General features: G+C 65.7%; 2 protein-coding genes across 2 annotated transcripts in view; one reads left to right on the top strand and one right to left on the bottom strand.

The window, feature by feature from the left end:
- MNEG_0940 (DNA helicase II / ATP-dependent DNA helicase PcrA) overlaps positions 1 to 12,523 on the bottom strand; it is a gene marked incomplete at both ends in the record, with an annotated part of 15,631 nt that extends 3,108 nt beyond the window's left edge. Inside the window, 25 exons of the mRNA XM_014050578.1 lie at positions 314 to 429; positions 661 to 1,095; positions 1,784 to 1,854; positions 2,264 to 2,497; positions 2,690 to 2,771; positions 2,949 to 3,013; positions 3,192 to 3,416; positions 3,780 to 4,158; positions 4,443 to 5,315; positions 5,626 to 5,720; positions 5,945 to 6,046; positions 6,429 to 6,569; positions 6,905 to 6,980; positions 7,243 to 7,345; positions 7,584 to 7,630; positions 7,933 to 8,018; positions 8,319 to 8,411; positions 8,840 to 8,917; positions 9,231 to 9,287; positions 9,586 to 10,468; positions 10,674 to 10,799; positions 10,990 to 11,063; positions 11,258 to 11,318; positions 11,500 to 11,555; positions 12,092 to 12,523. Coding sequence (XP_013906032.1) covers positions 314 to 429; positions 661 to 1,095; positions 1,784 to 1,854; positions 2,264 to 2,497; positions 2,690 to 2,771; positions 2,949 to 3,013; positions 3,192 to 3,416; positions 3,780 to 4,158; positions 4,443 to 5,315; positions 5,626 to 5,720; positions 5,945 to 6,046; positions 6,429 to 6,569; positions 6,905 to 6,980; positions 7,243 to 7,345; positions 7,584 to 7,630; positions 7,933 to 8,018; positions 8,319 to 8,411; positions 8,840 to 8,917; positions 9,231 to 9,287; positions 9,586 to 10,468; positions 10,674 to 10,799; positions 10,990 to 11,063; positions 11,258 to 11,318; positions 11,500 to 11,555; positions 12,092 to 12,523 — 4,990 coding nt within the window. The remainder of the gene's footprint in view (positions 1 to 313; positions 430 to 660; positions 1,096 to 1,783; positions 1,855 to 2,263; positions 2,498 to 2,689; positions 2,772 to 2,948; positions 3,014 to 3,191; positions 3,417 to 3,779; positions 4,159 to 4,442; positions 5,316 to 5,625; positions 5,721 to 5,944; positions 6,047 to 6,428; positions 6,570 to 6,904; positions 6,981 to 7,242; positions 7,346 to 7,583; positions 7,631 to 7,932; positions 8,019 to 8,318; positions 8,412 to 8,839; positions 8,918 to 9,230; positions 9,288 to 9,585; positions 10,469 to 10,673; positions 10,800 to 10,989; positions 11,064 to 11,257; positions 11,319 to 11,499; positions 11,556 to 12,091) is intronic.
- A 2,089-nt stretch (positions 12,524 to 14,612) lies between these two features.
- On the top strand, positions 14,613 to 17,057 carry MNEG_0939 (hypothetical protein; the record flags this gene model as incomplete). Its single annotated transcript, XM_014050577.1, has 6 exons — positions 14,613 to 14,653; positions 14,994 to 15,130; positions 15,373 to 15,546; positions 15,855 to 15,934; positions 16,158 to 16,329; positions 16,501 to 17,057. The coding sequence occupies 6 exons, from the start codon at positions 14,613 to 14,615 to the stop codon at positions 17,055 to 17,057; spliced, it is 1,161 nt and encodes a 386-aa protein (XP_013906031.1).

Raw genomic sequence — 17,057 nt, 5'->3', positions numbered from 1 at the left:
GGGTTGGATTGGGTTCGGGTTTGGGGGTGGGGTGGGGGACTGGAACCGAGACGGCCGCTCGCGCGGGAAGCAGCAGGCGCCCGCGACGCGTCCCGCCGCGGGCGGCGGCCGCCGCCGCCGCAGCCGCGAGAGTTGGCATCGGAGGCCACGCGGCGGGCCACTCCCTGTGTGCCCGAAGGCCAAGCCCAGGGGGCGCCGACGCCGGCCATGCCCCGTCCCAGCCGCCCCGCAAACGCGGGCAACCCCATACACCCACGGCGCCTGCGCGAGGGACGCTGTGTCACGGCCACCCCTCCCACCACACAGCGCGCACCATCATCGCCGATCCTGTTGCCAGACAGCGTGGCCACGCGTATGCGGCGGTCCAGACGCAGAAACTCCCCAACAGCCGCGCACGCGTCATCAGGCAGGCCCCAGCCTGGATAGTACCTGCATTAGAGAAACAAAAAAGGCGCGACCGCTCGTTCAGCAATCGCGGGGCGCCGCCGCAGGAGGACAGGTTGACGCGTCAAGAAGAGAAGGGACGCGCCGGGGCCCCCGCTGCAACGATCAGCTTGGCGGCGTGCCGTGGCGTCTGCGCTGTCGGCGAGACGTGCGCCGGGCCGGCGGCCGCCCAGCTCTGGCGCTTGGGCCCGGGCTGGGCCCGCCGCCGCGCGCCACCTGTGGACCTCCGCCCCTGCGACGCACAGGAATTTGTGTGGGTGCTCCCCTTTCAGCAGGTATAGCAAGTACTTGTCCAACTGGGCGCTCCCGGACTCCGGCAGCGGCGGCCGCCGGCCGCCGGTCGCGACGATCTCGCGGCCCCCGGCGCCACCCACGCCCCCGCCGCCGCCGCCGGGAGTGCTTGCGACGCCGGCGGAGCCGGAGACCGATGCCGGCCCGCCGGCCTGCTGCCTGTCGCCGGCTTCGCCGCAGGTGACGCTCTCCGCGCCCGCGGGCTGGCCCGCAGCAGCGTCGCTGTCGGCCCAGCGCACGCCCCGCGGCGTCTGGTGCGGCGGCGGCGCCTGCTGCGGCTGCGCGGCGGCGCATCTGCCGTCTTCCGCGCCGCCTTGCTGCTGCTGGTGCTGCACGGGGGAGCCGGCGGCCTGCGGCTCACTGCAGGCATCCGATTCGGGAGCCGCTACTGCGGCCGCAGCCGTGTGGTTACCACCGCCCCCACAGCTGCCACAGAGGAGGGGGTCGTCAATAAGAAGCCCCTTGTCAACTCGCGGCGTGAGCAGTGCCGAAGGCAAGCCCGCGCCGCTGCTCGCCGCGCTGCGGGGTCGGCGTAATGCGGTGCCGGCGCGGTCATAGACATGCGTGCAGGTGTGCTGAAGCTGTGCATGCCCAAATCCATGGGCATGCAGGCAGGTGCACGGGTAGGCACAACCGGCGCAGCGTCATCCTTGGCATGTGCTGCAGGCGCACCTCTCGCTGGCTGTGGTGGTATGGCTCGCGCGGCGCAGCGGGTGATCCAGACCGCATGTTACAGTGACGGGGGCTGTAGGCCGCATGCGTAAAGCGTCCGACGCATGCGATGTCTTGCCCAAGTTGCTGTTGATCGCTCGGCACACCGCCGCAACGCGTGTATGTCCTACAAACTTCCCAGATATTCACAGATGTGATAGGTAAGATGCACTTTTAGGGCAGTGACGGCCTGATTGCCCGTGTAGAGATGCAGGAACGCCAGAACAAATGCTTGAGGTGATCTGCAATATCGAACGCTGTGTGCTTCGACGGCATATGTCAAGATGCGACTCGATGTTCAAGAGCTGACAAGGCAGTGGGTGATTGCCACACGCACCTCAAGCTCCATCCGCTGAGATTCGCATTCCGCTGCCGCACGCGCAGGTCGATCGCCGAATGCAGCTGATTCTGCGACGTTACCGATGCAGGAAAAGTGGAGCGCGTGGTGCCTTGCTTGTTTGGAGCATAATCAAGGCCAGGCTTAAGGGACTCATGAGCCATTGCAGATGAGAGGGAATGCACATGGGCGTTGGGGGTGGCGTTGACTGCATTGACCGCCTGTCTGTTGCAGCGGGTTGAGCCATTCCGCGCGGTGTACGCGTCAGAATTGCTTGAGAAAGCAGGGGAAGGCAGTGATGCGTGGTACAACTGGGGACGCTTTGTTTGTCAACCAACAATCTCGAATCTATACCAAATCATGAAGTGGAGCTGGACGGACGGCTATTGGACATCACAAACAAGCCTTCAGGGACCGCAGCGCCCGGGCTCACGGGTCGTCCACCCACGGCCTCTGCCGCCTGCCAACCTGTGCCCGCACCTCCTCCTCGCCCGCGCTCCGAGGCAGCACCGTCCTCACCAGCACCGGCCCGCCGTCGTCCTCCAGCAGGCTGCGGGCCGGCAGCCGCTCGCTCTCGGGCGGCAGGCTCAACGCAGGGGGCCGCAGGATCGCGCCGCGCACGCGCTGCTTGCAGCCGTCTTGGTCCTCGATCACCCAGTCATCCAGGACCCGCGGGTAGGACAGGAACAGCCGCTCGCGCGCGCGCGTCACGCCCTGCAGATGCAAGGCAGCGGGTGCGGCCGAGCGCGAAGGGAGCGCGGGTTGCAACGGCGGGCCGGCAGGGGGTGCTCTGAAGAGGGAGTCGAGTCGCGGCGCCGACGGGCCCGTCCCCTTCCCAGCCAGTCGCTGCCCGGCGCGCGCCGCAGGCCCGCCCTCCGCCCGTGGGCCGTGCGGCCGCCCGCGCACCACGTGGCCCAGCCGGCTCTCCTCTCCGTAGTGCTCCCTCGCCTCTTCTAACTGCTCCTCCAGCGCGGCATCCTTTGACGGCCTGCAGTGCAGGTGGCCCGCCGGGTGAGAGTGATACATTGGGAGCGCGCCGAGGCGCTCCCAATGTATGAGCCTGCACAGGCCACCTGCTGCAGTGGCGGGTGAAGGCCGCTCAGCCGCAAAATCGACAATACAATGGCCCCCGCCCAGTTCGGTTTTGATTTCAAAACTCCCCCACCTGTAATCGAGCGGAAGGAACCCGGCATAAATGCGTGGCATAAACACCACGTCCCACTCGAGACCCTGCGATCAGGGTTCAGGGTGTGTAGAAGCGAGCATGCGGGTCGTGAAACTGCGGCGTGCACCCACGGGCAGCTTCCGGCGGCTGCGCCAGCGGCCGTGCGGACTTCACAATAAGCACAAGAGCGGGTCAAACGGGCGGCCCCTGCCTGTTGGACTGCCGGTACCCCCAGCCCCGCACCTTTGCGGCGTGGATGGTGCTGATGGTGACGGCGCCATCCTTGGCCCCCTGACCCCGCCCGCCGTCCCGCTGCTGCCCCTCCTCGCCGCCGCCCTGCTGCTGCTCCTGCTCCTCCTGCTGCCCCTGCTGCCGCCTGCCGGGCTTTGCTCTGCGGTACTTCTCCGCCAGCGCCAGCTCCCGCGCCAGGGAGGCGTGGGCCACTAGCTCCCGCACAGCACCGTGGCCCTGCGTTGCATACGTGCGCCAAGCCCAGGGGAGCGGCGGCAGGGGCGCGCCAGCCCCTGCAGCACTGAGCTTGCCCGCACATGGCCCAGGCGGGCCGGCGCAGCAAGTGGCTGGGCGCCTGGGCAGTATGCTCCCATGGACGCTGCGCTGGCCCCCACCCATCAAGGTCCTGATCAGCTGCAGCGCCCAGGCCAGGCTGCGACCGCGCTGAAACCCCTTGCACTGCTCAGCAAAAACCGTCGCCCCTGCTCCGATATCCGCACTCCTCCGCCCTGCACCGCCCAACGCCCCCAGCCCCGCCGAGGCCTGCCCGTTTTCGGGGCCAGGTCGGGGCCTAGGCATGCCATGTCAGCAACCGCCCACCTTGCCAAAGACCCCATACATGTGTTCCAGCAGCTGCTGCGGAAACCCCATCGCCAGAAGCTCCCGCGGCGACCACAGCCCCTGCACCGCCTCGGCCGCCAGCACAAACAGGCTGGGCACCATGGCGCCGGGCTCCTCCGGCGCCCTGTGTGCTCCGTCGCGCGGCTGCATTTCCTGAGCATTCTGCTGCTGCTCCTGCTGCTGCTGCTGCTGCGGCTCCCCCCGCTGCGCCCCGCCTTCGTCCTGCGACGGCCCCTCCGCGGCCGCAGCTGCCCGCCGCCGCGCGGCCTCGCGGCGCGCGGCGGCGGCGGCGGCGAGCTCAGCGGCCTCCCCCAGGCTCTCAAGGCGGTCTTCGGCAAAGGCCCGGGCCTCGTAGTACCTGGGTGGGCCGCGCGTGTACGGTGGGTGCAGCAAAACAGGGGCGGGGTCGCAGCGGCTCCAGGAGCTCGCATCGTGAGTGGTTGAAGTGCGGTTGGCCTTGGCCAGACCGCAGGCTGGCTCAAAGTACAGGTTGTCTATAGAAGCGGGACCGGCAGGGCTCAAACATTTCACAAGAGAAGCCCAAGGGGAAGGCGCAGGGGTGTTCATCCAATCACTGCAGCATCAGGGTCCCGCGTCGGAGTTAGCAGGGAGCACAGGCACCCGGCCCGACCGCCGGCTCACAGCGCGCGCAGCGGCATCGTCACCAGCAGCTGCTTGCGCGCCTCCCGCGCCGCCTGCCGGCGCGCCGCCTCGGCCGAACCGCCGACCTGGCCGGGGCGCCAGCGGCCGCCGCCGCCGCCATCATCCTCCCCGCCGCTGCCGCTTCCGCTGCCAAAATCGACCTCCCCGCCCTCCTCCTCGCTGTCATCCCCCTCGTCCCCCTCGTCCCCACTGCTCGCGTCCGCGCCGCCGCCGCCGCCGGCCCGCCCCGACCGCGCTCGTCCTCGCAGCCCGCCCCGGCTGCCTGCCCCGCTGCCCGCCGCCCCGCCGTGCTCGCGGCCGCCGCCCCGCTGCTCGCTCTCATCCTCCTCCTCTTCGCCCCTCTTGTTCCCCCCCTCCTCTCCCTTCTCTTCATCACCTTCGCCCTCCTCCTCCTCGCCTCCCGCCGCGGCCGCCATTTCCGCCGCAACGTCCCCCTGCCGCGCCTTCTCCCGCCGCCGCCGCTTCTGATCCCTGAGAAACCGCGGCAGACCCGACAGCTCCAGCGCCCGCAGCACCGCGCCGTCCGGCGGGAGCCCCATGACGTCAGCTGACAGGTCAGCGACCATCGCCACAAACTCAGAAAGCGATCGCCGGTGCGCCGGCGCGACGGCGCCCCCGCTCAGCATGTCGCGCGCGATGTGCAGCAGGCACGCCCCCTCCGGCCCCTGCGGCTGCGGCTGCTGCTGCTGCTGCTGCTGTTGCTGCTGGGCGACGAGCTGCTGCTCGTCTGCTTGACCCAGCCGTACCCTCTGCTCCTGCTGCAGCCGCTCCACCAGCGCCGGCCCCAGGCGGCGCGGGGGCTTGTTGAGGACGCGCAGGAACGCGGCGTCATCGGCAGGGTTCAGGGCCAGCCTGGCGGGTGAGCACGGGTGCAGGGGCCCGTAAGGAGATGGGGGTTAAAAGCGGCCACGGCTTGAGGGGCTTGACTTGATGACGGGCTGTAGCGTGGAAGAGGCAGCGAGCAGGCCCTTGCGTCGCGCTTTTAAGCAGGACCCAGCTGGCTTGTGACGGCGGGAGGGCACGCGATGCGGGACTCAACACCAAATAGGTGCAGTCTGGGTATCAGTTGATCACTTGGCATATGCATGTGCGCTTGCCACCCGCCACCTGCCAAACAAATTTTTTGTTTCAACTATTGATCTGCGATTGCAATTACACCCACCTGAGGTAGGCGATGACGTCTACAACCTCGGCCCGCTCAAACAGGCCCGTGTCCTTGACCAGCACAAAGGGGATGCGCAGCCGAGCGAACGACGCCTGCGAAAACAGATGCCGAGGACGCGACAGATGTAGATGCTGCAGCCATGAGGCCCTCTGAGGAGGCCACGCCCAGGACTGGGTGCAAAGGAGGACGCGACGTTGCCCAGCCGGCGGCAAAGCAGACGCATGCGCCTGCCCATGCGCAGCGCGCTGAGGGTGCAGATTCGGTGTTGGGGGCAGAGCGATGGGTCAATGCCCGCCCCCGGCACAAAAACGTGCACCTGCAGCGGCGTGTGGGATTTGGCGCCGCCCAGCTTGAAGCAGCGCAGCAGCACCGCCATGGAGCTGTAGGGCACCCCAGATTTGTGCAGCTCGACCGCTTGCTGCGGGGGTTTGTGTGGAAGAAGCACGATGGCTGCGTTGACAGGGTGAGCTGGTAAAAGGATGGAGTAGGCGGCGTGTGAGTGGCACGGCCGGCCTGGGGCCCCGCTGCACAACGACATGGCCCCCCAAATTTCCAAGTGGCCAGCAGCACCAGCGTCAGGCAGCGAGCACCCATTGGAATCACGTCACACGACAGTCACCTGCAGCTCTGAACCTCGCGCCATCCCTGCTGTGTGCCCAGGCAGCTGTGGGGCGACCCTCCCGCGCCAAACTATCTCTTTCATCAAGCTGATAAAAAAAATTGGTGCAGACAGCTAACCGTTGAGCGCCAACCGCCAACCGTCAACCGCTACGTGCCGACCGCTAACCGCCACAACCGACCTGCGCGACCCAGTCGGCCTCGTCCTTCTCAGTGCCGGCCTCGACCAGGACCACGGGCTCCCCCACGCCCGTCTTGTGCGGCCGCAGCTCCTTCGCCTCAAGCTTCACGCCCTCCAGCACGGCCTCAGCCACGCGCAGGATCTGATTCGATATTTGCGGGGTTCGCGGGCTCATGATGATGGCGGGCAGGCGTGGCGGCCGGGGGCACGGCGCGGATGTGTCCGCGCCGTGTTGCCTGCTTGGCGGTGTGAGTAGCCCCCTTTGAAATCAAAACATCCATGTAGAGGGCCAGGCTGGCGGCGGGCTTGAGCTCGTGGCACCGCCGGCGCAGCCAAGGCACAAAATTCGCCACACATTCTGGACACCCCGCGCTCCCAGCGGCCTTGCTCAGTGCAAGGGGCGCAAAGGCCCCTGGTCAATCGGGCATCCCCACGCCTGCGCCCCCTCGCCTGCCGAGTGGATCTGTAGTTGTCGACGAGCATCTTCTGGAGGCCGGCGTGGCCGTAGCCCTCCTTGAAAACACCAAACACGCGCGGCTCCGCCCCCCGGAACCTGCAAATGTGGAAGGGCGCGTGTGGGGCGCACGGGCAGGTTGGGCCGTGCCACGTGGTCAAGCTTGGGGCACAGGCCCGCGGTGAGAACTCGGCAGCAGCTTGCCCTACACAAGGCAGAGTGCATATGTGCGCACGCTGTAAACCTGCCTGCCATTTGTGCGCGCACGCACCCCTCAGCATGCCTCCCATGCACCCCTGTCAATAGGACGAATGAAAACACACACTCACACACACTGATCCTCCCCACCCAGCCCGCCCACCTGTATATGGACTGTGCGTCATCGCCCACAACGGTGACATGGCGCGCCGCCTGCTGCAGCCCGTTGACCAGGTCAATCTGCACAGAGTTGCAGTCCTGGTACTCTGCGGGAGGCAAATGCGTGCGACCGTGCTCCGTGGCTCAACAATGCAATCGTAGGTAATGTTGATCGTGTGAGAATACGGTGGACGGCGATCCGCCTAGGGTCAAACTGGTGCCAACAGAGAGGGAGCACGTTGTCAAAGCGCATGGCGCGGAGACGCAGAGGGTGCAGGAGTCTCGCCGGCAGGGGTGCGCGCCTGCCGCGTCGCTGTCTGGCAGCCGCGGCCGCTGATGACTCACCGTCGACCAGCAGGTGGGAGTATCGCGAGCGCACCCTGTCGGCGATCCTGCATAGGGACACCAGGGCGGACGGTGGACGGGCGACCTCAAGGGCGCACGCCCAGCATGTGCAGGGCCCACTGCCCAGCCTTTCGTGCGAGGTGTGTTTGCGCCTGGCTGACGGATGCTTGCAAGGCAGACGACCCTCGCCAACACATGCAAGGCTGCCCCTGGCCCATGGCAAGCGCGCGTGCAAGCATATAACCCAACTGCTTATGCACACACCCACACATGTGATCACACACACACACACAGCACACTGACGCTCGCACGCACAGAATTCTCATATGCACACACCCTGACCACCCACCTCTCAAAGCCCTCCTCTGTCATGAGGCGGCGCCCCATCAGCAGAAGGTCATCAAAGTCCACCGCATTGCAGCGCCTCAGAGTGCTCTGAGGCGGGGCGGGGCGTTCAAAATCGCACATCGGATGACGCGGCGATTGTCTGCGCTCAGTCGGGTCGACACAAGCGAGGGCGCCGCTGCGGCCACGCACATGCCAGGCGCCGGCTGTGCGTGGTCGCAGGCACGCCGCGCACACGTGTTGACCACAGGGCCTGGTTTGGATATACAAGTTACCCGTGCCGCTGCACCACTGCTGTTGGCCCCTGATTCGCAGTGTTGCGGGGCCGGCACGCGGGAACAAAGGCAGCAGCGGCGGCTCCGCGGCGCCGCACAGCAAGGGGGGCTGTACCTGGTATGCATGGTAGAGGGCGCCGTTCTCGTGGCCGCCAAACTCCTCGGGCCCGTTGCCGGCCGTCTTGGCCTTGGACAGCCAGTCCAGCTTCTAGGCTTGCAGCACGCAGGTCATCGCACGTGCGGTTGCGTGCATGGGTGCGGTGTTGTGCGTACGCGTGTGCACACGTGTCGCATGGATGCTGTGGCGTGGGGACAAGGTGCCGATGTGTTGATCGGGCGGCATCTGCCTCTGCTGAGCAGCAGGCCAGGGGTGCTCCCCCAGCCTGGCCCTCTTCTGGGCTCGCCACTTGCGCACAGTTCCTCTCCCTCCAGCATGACCCTGTCTCGTCCCAGCTGCTGGCTAGCCCCAGCCGCAGGCCCAGGCCATGCCGAGCTCTCGCCCAATCCATGCCCTGCCAGCCCCACAACCCTGCGAGCCGCAGGCCCGTGCCAGCCGCAGGCCCGTGCCAGTTGCAGGCCCGTGCCGGCCGCAGGCGCATTGCCCTGCCCCAGGCGCGTGCGTTCCCTCCGACGCACCTGTTTGAGCTCCTTCACCACCACCTTGCCCCCCAGCAGCACGTCCTCGCCATCCGGCCGCAGCGCGCCCCGAACCTCCTGCGGCCGCGGCGAGGGGGCAAGGGCGGGGGCTCGAGCCGGGCGGAGGGGTGGGGTGCGCAGAGCGGTCGGGAGGAGCCCCCGGCGCAGTTGCATTGAGCAGGTAAAAATTTTGAAAGCCTGCCTAAACAACCCTCCAGTTTGCGGTATGTGGTGTCTTATCAAACCAGGATCGGCAGCTGAGCCCTGGTATTGAGCTGGTGCTCTTGGTCTGTGGCTGCACCAAGGGGGGGATCGAACCCCTGACCCATGGTTGCCAAAGAGGTGCGTTGGAAAACCAACGATTGCAGAGTCGGTGGCGGCGCGGGCGCACCTCGTAAAGCAGCTCTCGCTCCTTGACGCTCGAGTGGACGCCGAATATTGAGAAGGCCTGCACAGGTCGTGGGCAGTGATTGGATCCGCAACACAGGGATGCGCCGGCGGATGAGTGTCGGTTGGCGGGTGGGCGACCTGCTGAGACGATGAGGGCACGGTTTGGGCATCGAAGAGCAGCAGCAAGAGCATACACAGGACGGCAGGCACGCCGTGGCAGGTGTACATGAATCAGCATGCAGGCCTGACACGCCTGAGCACAGGACATGACAGCGCAGCACAGCTCGGTGCACGGTGCACCCTTAGCTTGATTAGGTGTCCTGCCCACCTAGCACACAGGTTCACACAACACGCACCAGATCAACCTCCTCGTCTCGTCCACCGCCGCCGCCACCTCCCTGCTCGCCCGCCTGTTGCTGCGACCCACTGCCTGCCGCCGCGCCCTGGTGCTGCCCTTGCCGCTGTTCATGCTGCTGCTGCTGCTGCTGCTGCTGCTGCTGTTGCTGCTGCTGCTGCTGCTGCTCCTGCCCGGTGCCCTTCCGCTCCAACGCAGGCAGCGACTGCCCCTGTGCTAGCCCCTGCTGCTGCTGCTGCTGCTGCTGCTGCTGCTGCTGCTGCTGCTGCTGCTGCTGCTGCTGCTGCACCTGGTTTGCGCCCTCCTGCTTCACACGCTCATGAAGGGCATTCCCCTGGCCCGGCTCGCCGTGCCTGACCTGCTGCTGTCGCTCGTGCCCCAAACCTTCCGGTTTCACGGCTGCCGGCAGCGGCAGTGCCGGCGGCGGCATGGTCGAGGTGGTGCACGCCGCAGCGTGCGGGTGCGTCGCTTCCGAGTGACCCCCAGACGGCTGCGGCTGCAGGACGGACCGCTCGTGCCCCGAGCTGCCAGCAGTCGACGCCGGCTGCTGCTCCCGCTTGACAAAGCTCAGCCTCTGCTGCCGAGGGTCCGCCGCAGCTTCTGACAGCTTCCGCCGCTTCCCGCTGACGCCAGGCTGCGCGCCGCCCTTGTGCTGCTGCTGCTGCTGCTGCTGCTGCTGCTGCTGCTGCTGCTGCTGCGGCTGCTGCTGCTGAGCATCGCCCCCTTGCTGCTGCGCCTCGCCACTGGCTGCCGCCGCAGGCGCCGCGCGCTTCTTGCCGCGCCCTCCCTGCTGCCGCTGTTGCTGCTGCTGCCTCTGCTTCTCGACCTTGGCCTTGGCGGCCGCCGCTGCATCTTCTCGCACCTTGGATGCCTTCTGCAGCCACCTTGAGCAGGCAAAGGGGGCCCCACGCCGTGCATTTGGCTCAATATAGTGCAGTTGGCTGATGCCGCCAAAACCCATGAAATACCATTTTCAACCAATCAAGAGAATCCACATTCGCCTGCATGCGGCGCACGCTTGCCGCACGCAAAACGACAATGCAAACGACCCGCACATGCAGGGACTGCACACGACGTGACAGGCAGCACCTGGCATGTAGCGCTGGGTGCAGGTCCCTGACCGCCCTGGCGATGTCTGGCCACGTCTTGAGCTCCGGCTGGGGCAGGTCGAGCATCAGCGCCAGGTCAACACGCGCCTTGCGGGTGCGCGCCTCCCTGCGGCGAGCGTGGCGCGAGTCAAAGCGTGTCAGCAAACGGCAGTCGTGTGGCGCTGCTCGTGGCCACGGCGGCGGCCACGGGCAAGGTCCAGCCGCTCGGCTGCCGCAGCGGCCGGGCCGACCAGCAGCGGCAGGCTGCGCGGTGTGTTGTGGCTGGGCATTGGGGGCGTAGGCTGCGCGGCGCCTACCTGATGGCCACCCGCACTGCCTCCTTTTGATCGGCGCCTGTCCACACCACTGGCGGCGCCAAAAACCCGAGGGCCTGGCGGACGCGGACAGCAGCAGCAACGCTTGGTATCAAGACAGCCAAGCGGCCTTCGATGACGTATTGCGTGCCGTGGCAAGCGACGGAATTGGAGGCCCCCAAAACGCATGCAGTTGTGGAGAGGGGTCCGATACACGCAAGGGTGTCTGCAAGCAGCTGGTTGCATGGCGTCCGCAGGGCGTCGGCCGCACCCTGAAGTATGTCTTGACCAGCTTGAAGCACAGCGAATGGAACGTGCAGGCCGTCACGCCCCTTCACCGCGGCGGTGGGAGGCAGGAGGCGTCGGGGAAGGGCGGACGGCAATCGCGGCGGCGGACAGGCACGCGTTGCGATCACAACCCCGCCTCGATTCTGGCATGCGGTAGGGCCGGCAGTTGTCTCTCTTACGGCCCGCCGCGCACGCGCTGTTGATTGCACCCTTGCCCTTCCGCACCCGCCGCCAGCCGGCATCCCCTCCTCGATGAGCCTCTCCTCCATCTCAAGAGCCGCCTGCAGATCATGGATTGAGTGGGCGCGGCAGCACACGTATCAAATTCTGGACTTCTCAGCTGTGCCAAACCTCTTTGCATGCCGCCGCACACTGCCGCCCCACGCGCTTGTGCATCATCAAGCCGGTCCCCCAGCTGGGTCGGGGGTCCGACCCAGCCCTCAGCCCCGGCCCGCCTTGGTTGTGAAAGTGATGGCAAGAATCTTGGACGGTCGCACGCCCTGGGGGAAACGCAGGGGCGCGGCAGGTTTGCCGGGCGAGTTGTCAGTCTCCTGAAGCGCTATGGGCCGCCGTTTTATTCATACAACCGGGTCAGCTCTTGCATGTCCCCCTTGCTGCCCTTGTTCACTGTATGCGCAGAACTTGGTGGATGTACGACACACACATACACACACACATGCAGAAACGCACACCCATACATGGACAAAGACGCAACACATGCACAGACACAGGGAGACACGACAAACGCACAAACGCACACACACACACACACACACACACACACACACAAACCCCAACATATATACACACAATGCACCTCGTGTATGAGGTAGAGGATGCGCGCCACGATCGTGGTGGTCTTGCCGGTGCCCGCCCCAGCCAGAATCAGGAGTGGCTCGTCCTTGGCCGCCGTTGCCGCGGCGCGCTGCTGCTCGTTGAGCCGCAGCCAGGCGTCAGGGCCCGGGCGCCACTGCTCTTCCTCCTCCTGCTGCTGCTGCTGCTGCTGCTGCGGGATTGGCCATGCATGCTGCCGATCGTGACCAGGCAGCGTGCCGTTGAGATGCTGCTCGAGCTGCTGCGCCTGTTGCTGCTGACCAGACCGTTGCAGGTGGCCGAACTGCTGCTGCTGCTGCTGCTGCTGCTGCTGTTGTTGAAGCTGCTGCCGCTGCTGTTGCTGCTGCTGCTGCTGTTCGTCCACCTGCTGCATCAGCAGCTCCAGCTCATCGTCGCTAATGTCATCGATCCCCATATCGCCAACCTGTAAAGCGCCGCCATTGCCCCCGCCCCCGCCCCCGCCCCTGCCCCCTTCCCCGGCGCTGCCCGTTTCCTGCTCGGCCCGTCCCAACAGTGCCGCCGGCAGCGCTGGGCCACCCTCCCTAACGCCATCCTCTACAGCTGCGGATGCCTGTCGCTCGAACAGGTCCCGAACTGTTCGCGACAGGCCGCCTCGGGCCCCCATGCCCTCCGGCGCCTCGCCCGCAGCAGCCCTGTCCACACCCTGCGTGATGCTGGCAGCCAGCCGCGCCGCGCAGGGCCGCAGCGGCTGCGGCGGCGCACAAGGCTGCGACGCCGCAGCAGCGTCTGCCTTGCGGGCGCGGAGGCCCCTGCTGGCGGCGGCCGTCGCATTGGAGGCACCGGGGCGTCCCGAAGTCGCTGTGGCGGCGGTCGTCCCGCCACGCTGCTTCTGCCGTGACGGCGCCTTGCTCGCCGCCGGGCTTGCCGATGTGGCGGCAAGTGGGGGCTGCTGCCGAGGGCGGGGCGGGCTCACTGCCGCCGCTCCCGATGCTTGCCCCGCCCAGCTCGCTTGCGCCTCGGTCTTTTGCTGATGCTGCTGCTGCAGCGGCTCGCCGGACCGATGTGCGCTGATTAACGAGGATATGCTCTTCTGACCCGGTAGAGGCCCCGGTTTGATTTTCTTTGGCGCCATGAGGACAAAGCCATTCAGCAGCGAGTTTCTGAGCAGAACCAGATCAACTGATCAACGCTACGAAAGGTCGGGTGCTCCTTGCAGCAATCGCGATATTTTCAGTGATATTACATTCTTTCACTTCTGACGCCGACCATTGCGACATCCTTACGGCCCGCTGACATGAAATGACGTTTTGAATGCGGTCACGAGCGTGGCTGACCGCCGACGGCGCTTGCACAGTAGCAGCGCACGCGTGGCTGCTAGCGTGGTCTCCGTGTGGTGCACAGTTCTTGAATTCAGAAACATAGACCGCCATGTATCAAGTAGTTTGGCTGCACGCGCGGCAGGAAGCTGTGGGATCTGATATGCAGGGCAAAGCAGGCCTGGGCATGCAGAGCTTGGGTTCAAAGAAAAGCGTGCAGCAACTTGCCTCTGCAAATGATAGTCGCAGCAGTGCGTGGGTCGGTTCTTGCGGCTTCTACCTGTGATGAGGATTTACCCTGTGATGTTTTCGGTCAGTTTGTGGGTGGGTGCAGTGCACAGTAGCCCTGAGCATGACGGATGGTGACTGCTGATAGTGGCAAGCCTTGCGCCGGAACCCGGCGCGTGTTGCCCGCAGTGCACCCTACAACCTTAGCTTTGTCATGCACAGCCCCAGCTTCATATGAAAATATATGCCTCACTTCACATCATCTCATAGGGGTCCTAGGTTCACAGACGTTCTTGTCATCTGTCAGATGGCAAGTGATGGCGCAGAATGCGTGTAGCATGTGGCATACAAGCTGCAGATCACTGTTGTCACACATCGTAATTGCAGAGGTGGTACACAGTTCACTTCACCAGCGCTGCCCAGTGGTGTCACGCGCATGGGCCACAGCATCCGTCGACCCTCTCTCAGGGGTGTGCAAATGTGAGGGGCCGGGGAGCTGGCGCAAGGGCGGAGAGGCTGTGATCCAGTGAGGACATTGTGTGGCGAGCTGTGCTCATGTGGCTGAAAGCCTGCACGCATGCCTGGCTGATCCATGGCACACTGCTGACGCATCAGTCCGCGCCACCTTGGCTGTTTCTTGCCACCTTGCTGCGGCGTATCTGGTGGTCGACGGCAATGCTGATGTCACTGCCTTGCAGCTGTCCATCTGTTTGACCCGTAGTACCGCAACGAAGTGCATCCAGATACGTTTGTACCTTCATTCCTGCTTATGAGACGCCAACCAGCCCCCTTCGCTCTGATAACAAAAGGACAGAAATCAGCCAAATGATCTGCCGCCGAGCACTGCGCCCGACAGCAGCATGCATATCGAATAAACCGGGACTGTGTAGTCGGTATCAGGGGCGGAGACCACGCTATGTCGTCTCCGGCGCTGGCTCGAACATGCTCTCGTCCTTGGAGGAGTCCGGGGAGGCAGCCCCGGCAAACGGTGCTTTTGAAATGGCGGGCGAGCGACTGGAGACGCTGCTAAAGTCAGTCAGGTGGGTAAGGAAAGGCGCCGCATCTTGCCGGCATCGATGCTGCTGCGACACAACATCGCGCTCATCGACAGCCACTCGACGCCAGCGCCAAAACGGCGCTATCTTCACCGGTGGCCCTTGCCAAAGCACAAAATCTCTTCAAAAGCAGTTTGGGCCACATAGAATAACTGCAAGAGCCCGAACTTCTATCAAACACAGGCGTTGCAGTGTGGGACCCCACAACCGGCACAGCCCCAGCAACCGGCACAGCCCCAGCCTCCAGCCCCACCCCCACCAAACCCGACCACCCGCAGCCGTTCTTATCTCATCGACCCTCCCAACGCGCGTTTTTTGGGTGCAGGAGCAATCATGACAGCTTGTTGGATGAAGTTGAGGGCTATTCCCCTGACCAGCGGCTGACGCTGTTGGCCAACTGCGGGGCGCTCGTCACAGCCGTCGCCTTCGTGGCGTGCTTCATCGGCCGGGAGGACCCCATGGGTGCGCCCCAGCACCTGGGCAGCACGATAACCAGTGCATGCATGGGCCATGGGCCACGCTGCCGCCGCCAGCCGCCCTGATGGGAGCGCTGTGACCGGAGTTGGCCGTCGCTCAGCGCTGCGCTGACAAACATGAGCCGTTGCATTGTCTGCTGACAGTGCATGTCCATCGTTGTTGCTGGCCTCCAAGTGTATTGCGACATGAAAGCTTAACGGTATTTCATGTGTGCTCCTTGTACGCAGGCGGCATGACGCTCACGCCGTCGAGCCTCGAGGCGGCCGCGCAGGGCCTGCTCTTCGGCCTGCCGCTGCTGGCCTGCAGCGCCGCGGGCCACAGCCGCGCGGGCAGGGCGGCCTTCCCCGTTCTGGAGGAGCTTCACTCAGAGCAGCGCAAGCAGGTGGCGCCCATGATAACAGGTTGGTGTTACGAGGGGCTGGCAGGCCAATGGGCATGAGGGCTGGGGGTGCTTGATGTATGCAAAGCTTTGTTTTACAGATCAGGTGGCAGAGCAGGTGGCAGAGCAGGTGGCAGGAGCAGGTTCAAGCAGGCTCTTGTCAGAGAGCGCTGAACCCAATTCTGCAGAGATCAGCTAGCAAGGCACACAGGGGTTTGGACCAGCTCTGCAGGGCATGCCGGCGGATCTAGCCAACTTGACGGATATGTGCGCATTGTTCACACCTTGTCCCACAACAGCGCACGCATGCTTTCCTTCCGCTGCTCCCAGGCATGTCTGTGGGCCACCTGGGAGTCCTTTTTGGCTTCTTGGTGGTCCCATGCCTGCTGTTCCTCCTCCCCACGTACAAGGTGAGGTGACGTCGCGTGGATCATCACTGCTGTCCCATTGGCTCCCGTGTCCAAGCACACACCTGTGCGGCGCCTGCTGTTCTTTGCCACGCCGCTTGCTCCGGTGTACTTACCCGTGTCGCTTTACACCTGGCATTCCACAAGCCACAGCCTGGCCTTGCATCCTGCGCGTCTGCCTCAGAGACGCCACCCATCAGAACTTGCGGCTCCACCACCCTGCCAGGCCGGCTGGGACGCTTTTGAAGGGTTCCTGTCTTCAGCAGTGCTCTCGCCCTCCGCGCTCTTCACCGCGCTGCCAAGCGCTGGCGCCGTCGCGGCCGCGGCGGACGCCGCACCCCGCATCCCCCCAGAGCTTGGCATGCTGGTGCCGTCCATACTCAGCGCCTACACCGCAGGTGCGCCCCCGGGCAGCGGCGCGCCACGTGCGCCCCCCGCTGCCGCTCCCAGCCGCCCTGCCCGCCCCGCGCCCGCGCCGCGGCGCGCCACGTTTTGGTGGCGGCCCTTGTGCACCTGGCCGGTCCTCGCCCTCCTTCAGCAGGCTGACGACGCCGTGCCCGCCCTCGCAGGCTTTGTGGTTGCGTCTTGTCTGTCAGTGCGGGAATGGGAGCTGGAGGCCTTGTCGGACGCCCTCAAGAGCGCAGAGCGGTACTTCCGGCTTGCCATCTCCGAGCGCAGAGGCGCCTCGGCCCCCGCGAGCGCCAGCGCCAGCTGCGACGAGGACGGCGATGTCCAAGGCGGCGGCGCGGCGGCTGGCGCAGCGGCGGCGGCGGCAGTGAGTAGCGAGGTCGGCGGCCGCAGCGCGGCGCGGGCATTCCGGCTGGTTACAACTGTGTGGCTGCTGCAGCGGTTCCAGGTCAGCCGGCTGGGGTTTGTGCTGACCAGCCTGAACACGGCGTACTACTTTGTCATGTGGCAGTCCACCGACGACCTGGCGACGCCTGCGGCGGCGGCGCTGCTGCACTGCGCGGTGGAGTGCTACTTCTCGGCCTCGGAGCAGAGGGAGGTTGATGTGCGCCACAAGGCGAAGCTGGAGCAGGTGCAGCTGCGCGTCGGCGTGCGGTCGAGCAGGGTGCATGGGGGCGGCGGCAGCGGCAGCAACAGCGACAGCGACAGCGGTTCATGA

Source organism: Monoraphidium neglectum (assembly GCF_000611645.1).
Source record: "Monoraphidium neglectum strain SAG 48.87 unplaced genomic scaffold scaffold00086, whole genome shotgun sequence".
Classification (NCBI taxonomy): Eukaryota; Viridiplantae; Chlorophyta; class Chlorophyceae; order Sphaeropleales; family Selenastraceae; genus Monoraphidium; species Monoraphidium neglectum.
The sequence above is the reverse complement of the archived record's forward strand: the minus strand, read 5'-3'. Positions and strand labels throughout refer to the sequence as shown.